At 41.3% G+C, this 11,616-nt stretch overlaps 1 protein-coding gene across 1 annotated transcript; it reads left to right on the forward strand.

Moving 5' to 3' along the window:
* Positions 1-8,970: 8,970 nt before the first annotated feature.
* Positions 8,971-11,290, forward strand: sem1 (SEM1 26S proteasome subunit). Its single transcript, XM_061664631.1, has 3 exons — positions 8,971-9,099; positions 9,535-9,628; positions 11,099-11,290. Exons 1-3 carry the CDS (start codon positions 9,024-9,026, stop codon positions 11,139-11,141), a joined length of 213 nt encoding a protein of 70 aa, XP_061520615.1. The 5' UTR covers positions 8,971-9,023; the 3' UTR covers positions 11,142-11,290.
* The last annotated feature ends 326 nt before the right edge of the window (positions 11,291-11,616 follow it).

The following is an 11,616-nucleotide window of genomic DNA, read 5'->3' on the forward strand; positions in this document are numbered from 1 at the left end:
CATAAATTATCCCCTTTGCTCTTTGAAAAGTCCAAATGACAAAGTACCATTTTTCCTTCGACCCAAGGTTTCTCCTTGAATGTCATTGGTTGAGCTATTGGATGCAGTGTGGTAAATGTCATGGAGAGAATAAACCCATTTTGTCATTGTTGACAAAGAGTCTTTTAGACCTGTGTTTGTATTTAAAAATAACGTTACTGTTTCATTTAAGAATCAGAACCTAAGTTAAAATCAAATCATATTCGGCTTGGCTGAATAAATAAATGCTATAAAGTTAACTTTTGCACTTTCACAATGGTTGAAACGATAGGTGAGGAAATGCAAGTCATAATTTTAAAAACACAGCACCAAATGCATGAAAACAACAACAACAACAAATGTCTAGAACTTGCTCAGGAATTACCAGGTGTTCCAGTGTGTGTGGTCTGCATGTGTAATTCTGTTAGACAATTCCAATGCCCCCCTGAAATATATTAAATAGACACACCTTGGTGTTAGAATTCAACGGAGGAGAAGAAGCAATTAAGAGAAAGTAATGATTATTCCTTCCTCGCTGTTTTATCAGTAACTTTGCCAGTGCATCAGTGGCAAACATTTCAAACTTTTCAAATTATTGGGACAACATCCACTGCGCCAAAGATTGCATTTAAACCCATATTTAACATAGTTTGTTTCATAAACTTGCATTGGTAACACACAAAATCAACAGAGCGGGGTGGTGGTGGGGGGTGGGGGGGGGTGTTTTGATAAAGAACGAATGATTACACGGTCTTTGCATGACCAGGCTGAGCAAACACGCAACTGTTGACCTCAGCGCTGCAGAGTGGACTGTGTCCCACTCCCCACATGAATCGCCCAGACCTGACGGATGGCTGAGGGATGCCAAAACCAAAAATGGAGGGCCAGGTGACCACCAGCATTGGCTGTCTGCAGCCTTGTCTTGAAGCCCTAACTACTTAATAAGTAGCTGTCCCAGGTTTCCTGTACATTGTCCAGACCCCACTGAGGCCCCCTTCCCAAAAGCATATGGAGGGCTTCATTTATCAATCAGACCAATCACAGACTTTTCCGGGGCTTGGGATGGCCACATGCGGGGGATTAGGTGCATGGGATTCAGTACAAGGAAATTGTGCAGATTTAGTCAGTCAGAGATTGTCGAAAATCAACAAAGAAAAGAACGGGATTACCTGACATTTGGGGCTCAATCAATATGCCACTGGTCTCATCTATCCATTGGGATTCAATGCGTTTTTATCAACTTTAAGCTAAGACCTTTTTTGGGACTCATAAACCACGTTCTATGTCTTAAAACTTCACACTCCAACATTTGAGTCTCACTGCACCGCAGATAGATGTTCACCCGCAAAGCTTGGAGCACGTAATTATTCTTACCCGAATGAAGCGAGCCAGTCATTTGAAATCCCGACAGAACGAGAGAGGTGAGCTGTCACCGTCACCTCTGGCATTTGCTCATTTGTCTCTCTTAGTGGCTGCACCCGGATGACAGATGAGGGTGTGACAGTCATCCAGGAAGAGCAGAGCAGGTCTTGTCACTCATACACTGAACGCAACCCCCCCACTGAGGAACATGTGCTCTTTGACATACATAACAAGGGAAAGTGGGAAGAGTTTGTCAAGCAACTGGGAATAGGAAAGCGAGACAAAGGAGAGTGATGATAGATATGTAGGCAACATCGATATGTAATTAGCGTCTCCAAATAGGATGCGGACAACGAAGATAAAGAAGGGAGGAGATATATTTGTTAGGCCGTGAGTGAACTTGACCTGAAAGTCTTCAAATTCAGGTATAGCCAGCGTTTCTCTGCAGTTGTGTGTCAGTGCCCACAAAGGCCCTTTGTGGGGTGATCTGCAAACACGTCACAGCACAATAGATGTGCTTCAAGCTTAAATCTATAAGGTAAAAAGGTGAGCATGAATCACTGCTTCCTCTTGACTCTAACGCACTCTTCACCACCATTTAATAAAAAAGGAAAGGAAATATTGATTTATTGAATATTTTAAAATACAAAGTGCTGCACATCCTCACATAGTGATGGTCACATTCTTTTATTGGCCTCTAAGAAATGTCAATGAGAATTTGTTTCCATTCATTATGTACCATTGCAAAATAACACACAAAAAAAATATTAAAAAAACAGATTTCACACAAAGGGCAACTTAAGCTAATGACTTAGACATGAGGATAGACTTTGCAGATAATGGGTACTTCCAATTGGAGTGCTTTTGTCAGAGGGTTACCACCTATGGTGAGAGCGTGTGAGTGCTTTTCACATGCAGTAAAGGGCTGTGGCAACACACTGCTATTGTTACACTGTTAATACACATCAGAAATAAATGTCCAATTCATAATTTCATTGAAACATGTTTTGGGGATCTTAATACCTAAAACACTGGTGTCAAACGTAAGCCTGGGGAGCCCAATGCAGCCCGCCACATCATTTGATGTGACCCGCGAAGGCAAATCATGTGTCAACTTCCTAAAATATCTACCAGAATTTCATTTTGTCATGTGTAATAAATAACAATGTTGACATATTGCAAGCCGTTTTGTTACCAAACAATGGGAAAACATTGATTCGCCCAAAACTAGAAGTTGTGTCATGAATGAGACAACCAGAGATAAACTAATTAATTTTACTCATTAACTGTATACCATATATCCTATTTGTGTAATAATAAATATACATATAATTGGTACTCTTTTTATTATAATTACAATAAAATAATTTACAGCTTGACTCGCATTGGTGGGGTAGCACACTAGCACCCTCTATCGACCAGCCGCCACTAAATACTACAATGAGGCGACGATATTTTACACGGTTTCACAGTCATAACCGTGCCAACAACGTGGCCCATGACAAAAATGAGCTTGAAGTTTTTTTTAGGAACAGATCACCAAGCAACAAAAATCATAAATGATAAAGTTGTTATTAAAAAAAATACACAGAGTAAATAAATAAAAGAACTAATGCAAAAAATAAATAGCTTTCTGGTTATAATTTGTGATAAAGATTGTAATAAGTGGCCAGTGACCAATCCAGATTTTTCCATCAAATTCCTTCTCTTCTGTGTTGTAGCAGAACATTTTTCGGCAGTCCTGTTTAAATATAGAAGTGTCATTTTTCCGAAACATTCTCTGTCAGTTGGACCCCCCATATTTAATTTCTTCCCTGTTGATAGCATTATTCAGCAGTGTCCTGATAAAAACAAAATATGCAACTTAAGCCCGAGCAGGGCTAAGCCGCCGATTTGGACAGGATTACCTGGAGGCCAGACAGGACAAGCATCAGATTGTACTGTCATAAAGGGCCATTAGCCTGTTGGCAAACTGTACCTCAAGCTCGAGATGACAGAGCTTTTCAAGACGGACGTGGGGGCAAAATATGAAACTTAAATTCTTCCTGAAAGACATCCCGATGAATAGAGACTTCTGTACAACAAACACAAGATAAAACATATCATTGCACTTTTATTTTTGGAGTCCATTTGATACCATTTTAGGAATACATGGACCTTCGACATCTTCCACTCTCTTTTCTCATGAAAAGACAGCCTTAGTGTCCACACAACAGACAATGGAGCAGACTTACTGACTGGCTGGGATTAAATTTAATACATGAGCTTGACAGACGTATCCTGGAAGCATAGTTTGATCCCTATGGACTTCCTCTTAGCGAAGCTTACATGTTTCTCTTGGATTTGCCTTATTAATTGGCACGTTAAGTCAGTTTAATACATCATTAATTCTGCCTTCTCTATGTCTCGAGGTGTGTCTTTAAAGATCATTTATCTCCGCACTTTCTCCTCTCAAGGCCTCGCAATGTTGATGAGCTATGACTCACATGTAAGTGTCACATGAGTTAAGTCGAAAGTAGTTTAGTAGAAAGTAAGCATGTGTGTAAGCATGCTTTTTTTTTTTTTAGCACAACAATGTTTTTGACAGACCTTTAAAGCATTGAGGGGAACCCCAAAATCTGTTTTTTCTTATCGTTATTTTTCAGACAAAATTCTACTCAGTACTCAAAAATACCCCTCAAACCTTCTTCATATATCGTGTCACTCAATACCTCCACGTGCATCATCAAAGGATCTTCTTGTACAAAAACAACCCGTTGTTGAAGAATGTGAAGAGGATAATGTAATTATATGGACTCCAGTGTTTCTCAACCAACCAACCAATATCCAATAATTTACTTACGCTAAATCTCACGGCACACTACCACAAATATCTGTACAGTATTCTGAAATAATGATGATCTCGTGTCAATTTACTCACAAATTTGCTTACTCGGTGTGGAATCTGGATTCGTTTAGTTGAACACGAAGCTTATATACTACAGTATTTCTCGGAATTGAGGAAAGACACACATGGAGAACTTAAATATTCATTTTGGGATAATTTCCCGCCTGACGCCTGGTGATCTTTCATGGCACACTAATATGCTGTGACAAACATTGGTAATTGTTGGCACACACCATATGCAACATCACTTGTTATCAAAGTTAATGTAGGCTTTTATTATTAACAGCTTCTTTAGAGTCTTTATGAATGATCAACTTCTTTTTACAGTTGTTTGACAAGCAAAAATTGTATTGATGTGACGCTAATCACAGTTAAGACTGAGGGCTCTATTTTTGTAGATGGCGCATCTGCGGCGGGGCTCAAATGCCGGCACTTCCTGATTTCTCTGCAAGCGCAAGGCTCGCTGTGCGCATTTGCCAATTCGCCAGACCAGTCTGCACCAAGCTGGGCGTTCCGGCGCAGCAGAGGGAGTGTCCTTGGACATGCGCCTGCCGTTGTGACAATTCGGTGGCAGAAAGTCTTTCTAAATTTACGCCGGCTCAGACCACATCTACATACTGGCGCAGGCTAGACCGCTGACCTACCGTCATTTTGGTGAAGTTAATCGGGGCACAGACAGACAGAAACTGAAATCCTTGGACATATTTATGGTCACATTTCACCAGCGATTATCACCAACTCATTCTGTGTACCCGCTCATCGCATCATTAAGTACAGTTTTTTTGTTATAAAAACCATGTGTCAAAAAATAGTGGGGGTCTTCTGGAGGCATTTAACTTCATTTCAGTGAGGAAAATGTATTTGCTGTTCCGGTAAATTGAGTTACGCGCTTGATCATTGAACAAATTAAACTGGAAAGTCAAGGTGGAACTGTATTTCTATTACCATTATTTTCTATGTGAAAATTGTTCAGGAATCTGAACAAATTGCAATTGCTCAATTGTGTTTTACTGGAATTGGAAGGCCGCGGTGGGTGGAGACACAATGTCCCCGGGTAGCGCAGACGACACTGCAGACGACCGTCTGTCCTTCTGTGTCACTTTCTCTGACATGTGGAAGAAAAGGCCTTTATCTTTGGAAGTTAATCTCTCGAAGCGGTACACTCAAACCTCCAGCCTTCCTCTCTCAGCGTGCACTGCCTCAAGGCCGCGAGCCCAGCCTGTCTTATAAAGAGACGCATAGTAGACTAGTGTCTATGGGGAGGGGCCTGGTGGTCTTATGCTGGAATCTTTATCTGAGCCTGACTGTCTCTTCCAGTGTACTGCTACCGATCTGTCCTTCCCCAGGGGGCTTTGTCTCAGTACAGAAATGTGATGCTATTACTCAGACACAAGCAGCAGCGGAAGGAGTCTGTCTGTGGTACGGCAGGCACCTTGTATCTCCCTTTTGTGACCCTCCACACTGCACTCTTTTTTTCTCCTTTTTCTTTTTGGAGACGAGAGACGACAGGCGCCAGCCGCAATGTAACTGCAGTCTCAGGTATGTTGGGGGGACGTGGATGCCATTTCCCAGGGCTTCACCTGCAAAGACTGAGTGACACAGGCACCACAGTCAGCTCCACTCTCGAGAAAGCAGGCAGTTCAGATCTAGATGCGTCTAAAAAGCCTCATTGGAACACAATCCATTCTGTGATGCTGGTGGACTTCCAGTGTTCTAATTTAAAAATGTTCCTCATATAGGGAATAAGGTTTTTTACGAAAAAGAAAGCACTGCATTGTATAAAAACAACAACAAGAGAATGTAAAGAAATACACTGATTTGATCAAATGTAATTACTAAACATACTATGGGCCTAGTGCGTGACATTATGGCCTGGAGTCGATTAGCCTGCGTGTGAGTGTCTGGGCGTGAGTTGTGGCCTACAGCAGCTCATTGTGAGTGTTCTCATGTTGTGCATCTGAATGTACATCTGCTACCGTGGCTTTTCTTTCCTACATGCGAGGGCATTACAACTCTGTAAGTTCATTCCTCCATTCTTTTTAATTTACTCGAGCGGCTGATTAACAGAAACTTGTTCATAAGTCAAATTTTGGCTCCCTACAAAAAAATAATAATAATTGACCAAGCGACAACTCCATCCATCCATCCATTTTCTGAGCCGCTTCTCCTCACTAGGGTCGCGGGCGTGCTGGAGCCTATCCCAGCTGTCATCGGGCAGGAGGCGGGGTACACCCTGAACTGGTTGCCAGCCAATCGCAGGGCACATAGAAACAAACAACCACTCGCACTCACGGTCATGCCTACGGGCAATTTAGAGTCTCCAATTAATGCATGTTTTTGGAATGTGGGAGGAAACCGGAGTGCCCGGAGAAAACCCACACAGGCACGGGGAGAACATGCAAACTCCACACAGGCGGGGCCGGGGATCGAACCCGGGGCCTCAGAACTGTGAGCCTGACGCTCTAACCAGTCGTCCACCGTGCCGCCCAAGTGACAACTCATTACAAAAAAAACCTAGTAATGTGGGTCAACTTTCATTTGCAGTCAGGATACAACGAGGTGAACCACCACATCAAAAACCAAAAGATAAACAGAGCCACACTGAGTTTTGTCGGATGCAAAGATTAGCATTAGCTAACAGCATTTGCTTCTGATAAGCGGCATATTTTTTCCAGATAATTTTAGTCGAACCCCACATAGTTCACATTTTTTGGGGGTGTTTGGCTTTGGAGGTTCCACTACAGCCTCTTTGTGCAGTATCTTCTCAAATGCATTGTGATGGGATGCAAAGAGCCTCTTTACACAAGCCACACCTGCGTATTGCGTGAAAAGCAATATGTAGCGTGCTCATTTCATTTTTTTTTTCTGTTTAAAAAAAATCCCACATAAAATCTGTTTTATGTTCTGTGCAGGCATTTCTCCAACTTGCCTAAGGCTTCTCCAACAAACAAAGCTTTTATATGTCTAGTTTGCTTCGCCTCCTAATGTTGCGGCATTGTCTTGTGCACAGGCTTAGGATAATTACAAAATAAAATAGAATAAGTAGTCTTAAGCTGAAACCTCAGCTCCATCTGTCAACAGATGACAGTAGCAGTCAGAGTCGTTTTCATTGTGGTACAAGTGGTTTTGTAGTAAATTAGCTGTCTCATTCATCTAGAATACATCTATAAGCTGTGGCTACCGCTTTATTATTTGAGCAGGCCTTTGGGATACAGTTTGCATTTGTTCCTCAATGAAAAATGGTTGCTAGGATATGACTGCTGACTTGTGTGCATATGTTTTCAGGAAAGGAGAAAAAGCCTTTTATGGTTGTGCAGAATAGAAGCAGCATGTGTGTATTAGTGGTGGAGAGCCTTCATGAGAGGAGACAGACAGACTGCATTTCGTATTTTACAATACAGTGTTGCATAACAATACAACACTTAATATGCAACCCTTGCAATACTTCAGTGTATCGGTCCATCTATCTTCGTCTTCAAAGAACCTTACATGCATCTTTTGGGAATGTGGAGTACCGGGAGAAAACCCGCGTAAGCATGGAGAGAACATTGTTAATTCACCCAAAGTAAAATATCGATTTGTCTGGCAGGCTAGCTTAAGATAGCTAGCAAGCAAGATAGCTATTTTAATACGCAAGCCCAGACGAGATACGCCAGCATGCAGCCAGACTAAACAAGGTGCCTACGTGGCGACCATGTTGGCAGGGGCGACGTTCCTATCAAAGAACATTGAAACTAATTATTTAAATTGGCACGGTGATAACTGGTTAGCACATGTGCCTCACAGTCCTGAGGACCGGGGTTCAAATCCCGGCCTCGCTTGTGTGGAGTTTGCTTGTTCTCCCCGTGCCCACGTGGGTTTTCTCCAGGTACTCCGGTTTCCTCCCACATCCCAAACACATGCGTGGTAGGTTGATTGACGACTCTAAATTGCCCGTAGGTGTGAACGTGAGTGCAAATGGTTGTTTGTTTCTATGTGCCCTGCGATTGGCTCGCGACCAGTTTAGGGTGTACCCTGCCTCTCACCCAAAGATAGATGGGATAGACTCCAGCACACCCACGACCCTAGTGAGGAGAAGCGGTACGGAAGATGAATGAATGAATGAAAGTTGTAACTTGCTTATTTCTATACTGATTTTCGCAAGGTTTACTTTTTTGTCATGCCAAAACGTGTGCTTTCACTACATAACACACACACACACACAAAATCCCCCAAAATATTTTTTTTTTGTGAAAAGTTGAAATCCCAGTACCTTCTTATAATTGTACAGCGTTTTGTGCACCCGTAGGCAAGCACCGCAAAAGGCGCATGTAGGATCTACCTATTCGTATGTACATGGAATACTTCAGTGTATCTCAGTGTAAGCATTAACATTTTGTAAATAGCAGCACATTAAATCCTCTTTAAATTAAAGTTAAATGATATGAACAAAACAGTGTGGTTCGTGTTCATATCATTTTTCAATACAGCTACAGGAACTACAAAGCAGAAATATCTAATTATACACATTCATGTTTTGAAGTAAAAAAAAAATCCGTTCTGTTTATCAAATTTTAAAAGTAATTGTGAACTAGTTAATACTGAACTATCGTATATTTCAGGCGTCGGGCATAAATCTGCGTTGTGCGCGTTTTGCGCAGTGTGCGCAGCCACTACCCGCCTGAACAGCTTTCAGGTTCCCATAATCCATTGCGCGCCTGCCCAAGCAGCCATTCGTCTCCATACAGCAAGCCGAACCCCCGCCGGTGAGGTGAACATGTCAGACAAAAAGCAAACCGTCGACCTCGGTCTACTGGAGGAGGATGATGAGTTTGAGGAATTCCCAGCTGAGGGTTAGTACGTTACGTATTTTGACGCCGTGACACTCGGTGTTTTACACAGTGCCCACATTGTAAGTGAGCTCGGCCTGGGAAGAGTGACTCAGCTAGCCTAGCCAGGCTAACTTAGCCTTAGCAGTAAGTAAGGAAGCTGCTTCCTAAACAAGCCAGTGTAGCGAATTCATTTAACTAATATTTAGAGAAATGGTTAAATGTCTGCCTCGGTAAGTCCTTGTTTTTGAAAGCTCATATTTAGGTTGGTATGTGAGTCAAACGAGCTGCATCAATATGGATGCATACCACTGTACATGTTTGGCTAACGGCACGATTAAAGTGTATTTTGCATACACTTCACTAATTTTTTAAAAATATAATATATTTGCTTCCATCAAAATTCATCCGTCTGACTTGTTCGATGCATTGTTTTCGGCCCGTTGTTGGCCCAATCAGATTGGACAGGGCTGGACGAGGATGAAGATGCTCATGTTTGGGAAGACAACTGGGACGACGACAACGTCGAGGATGATTTCTCCAACCAGTTAAGGTATTCAGCACGACTCTTTGTTAATATAAAGTGCCCATAAACCTAAGTAGATTGTTCAGTTCAATTCAATTTTATTTACATAGAACCAAATCACAATAGAAGTTGTCTCAGGGCACGCATGCAGCAGGTCAAAGACCACACTTCTCACTCAAAAGAACAACTGAACGCCAAACGAGTAAGCACTAGGTGATGGAGTTAAGGAATAAAAAAAAAATCACTCTTGAGAAAAAACCTCATGCAGACCCAAGACTTAGTGTGGGGTGGCCGTCTGACTCAACCGCTAGGGTTCTAGAGTAGGAAAGGAGAGAGACAGCTAAAGAAGAAAGCACTTTGAACCTGTCAGGAGCCCGATTTGCTTCGCAAGGGTTGATTGGAAGCCCCGCTTGAGAAGGGACCGCCGATGGAGGGATCGTCCTTTCAGGATGACCAGGCTGGCCAAGTCATTGGGAGCAGAATCCTCCACAGCAACGCCTCGGGGAAGTGGTCCATCGCGGATCTTGTCACAGTTGGTGCAGAATCCATACAGAAACATCCTCAGATTCGATCATCGTCAGGAGAGGAGAAGCGGCAGTAAAACAGGCCTCTGTGCATTTTAACTAAATGCCAAAGTGTAAAAATAAGTCTTAAGTTGAGATTTACACATTTCTACTGTGGTAGCAGCTCTAATAACTGCAGGTAAGGTAATAACTGCATTCTGGCTCTGGGAATCACCAAAACACAGACATATTGTGAACGGAACACACGGTACCACTAAGTCAGTGAGATAGGAGAGTGTAGTTGTATGTGTGTGTGTGTGTGTGTGTATATGTATATATGTGTGTGTAATATTTTATGTGTAAGTAACAAAACCTTAAAATCACATCTCAAGTAGAGTGGATTGATTTTAATAAGTAGAATTTTCTTGTTCGCAACTTTGTTGGGCCATACATGACTTAAAATGGTAGCTTCTGTAGTCTATAGCAAATATATAGAATACACCAACACCATTTGATATAGCATCCATTCATTTATTGAGTTGAACATTAGTTGTTGATATCATTGGTTAACCTCACAATTCTATCACGTCTAATAGAAGAGCTTTATGAAAAATAGGTAAAGATGCTAAGTTTTGATCGACTTTGTTCGAGAGCGGATTAATTGTACACGTTTACTTTTTGTTTGTTTGCTGTGGTTTAGGACTGCACTGCTAATATTCTGGTTACCTTATTTTGTAACATGAGATGGGCAAAATATAATCAATCCAATTACTATGATGCAAAATTAGTTGTCTTTATAAAGTCATTGTTTTGTTGGCAGCTTTTGCATTGGATGAATTGTCCACTGACTTCTTTTAATTTTAGTTTTTTGTGCTTGCATTGCCACACCTGTTATGCTATATGAGTGCCATTGAAATAAAATTATAAGAATCCATATATCATTCTTTCTCTCTTTTTTTTTATTTTTTATTTTTTATTTTTTTTATTCCGGTAGAGCGGAGCTGGAAAAGCATGGTTACAAGATGGAGACGTCGTAGTGGGAGACAAGATCCATGTGGATAATATGGACATTTTTGTGAATATTGCAGGCTGACCACAAAGAGAGAGAAGGAGAGGTTTCTTATTGTGTTCATTTGTTTCATTTTGTAAGAATTGTTGACAGAATTAAAATGTTTGGAGAAAACGACTCCCTTTTGAGTGTATTAACTCACTGTATTACTATTATGTTCAATCCATCAATATAATCAAATTAGGTCTGTGTGGCCTTGTCATCTAACCTGAATTAACAATATTTGTGTTTGTGTAACCTCATAAAAACAAACAAAAACATATATCTACCATTACCTCTAATACTCAGTCACAATTCTCTTCATGGGTGTCATTACATGTAAAATCAACCAAGAATTTTACCTTCACCTCAAATTTTGAGGTGTGGTTAAAAATGGAAGGAAAGAACAGAACATAAAACATTTTTGTTCTAAACCTCTTAATTAGAGCGAGATAGGCTAACAA

This window comes from Phycodurus eques, chromosome 20 (genome assembly GCF_024500275.1).
Source record: "Phycodurus eques isolate BA_2022a chromosome 20, UOR_Pequ_1.1, whole genome shotgun sequence".
NCBI classification, from domain to species: domain Eukaryota; kingdom Metazoa; phylum Chordata; class Actinopteri; order Syngnathiformes; family Syngnathidae; genus Phycodurus; species Phycodurus eques.

Bases quoted from the DNA above. Each gene is read 5' to 3' on its own strand.
- sem1 (XM_061664631.1), top strand. From the start codon at position 9,024: ATGTCAGACAAAAAGCAAACCGTCGACCTCGGTCTACTGGAGGAGGAT. The intron at 9,100-9,534 runs GTTAGTACGTTA...TGGCCCAATCAG, and splicing joins TGAGGAATTCCCAGCTGAGG to ATTGGACAGGGCTGGACGAG. The intron at 9,629-11,098 runs GTATTCAGCACG...TTATTCCGGTAG, and splicing joins GATTTCTCCAACCAGTTAAG to AGCGGAGCTGGAAAAGCATG.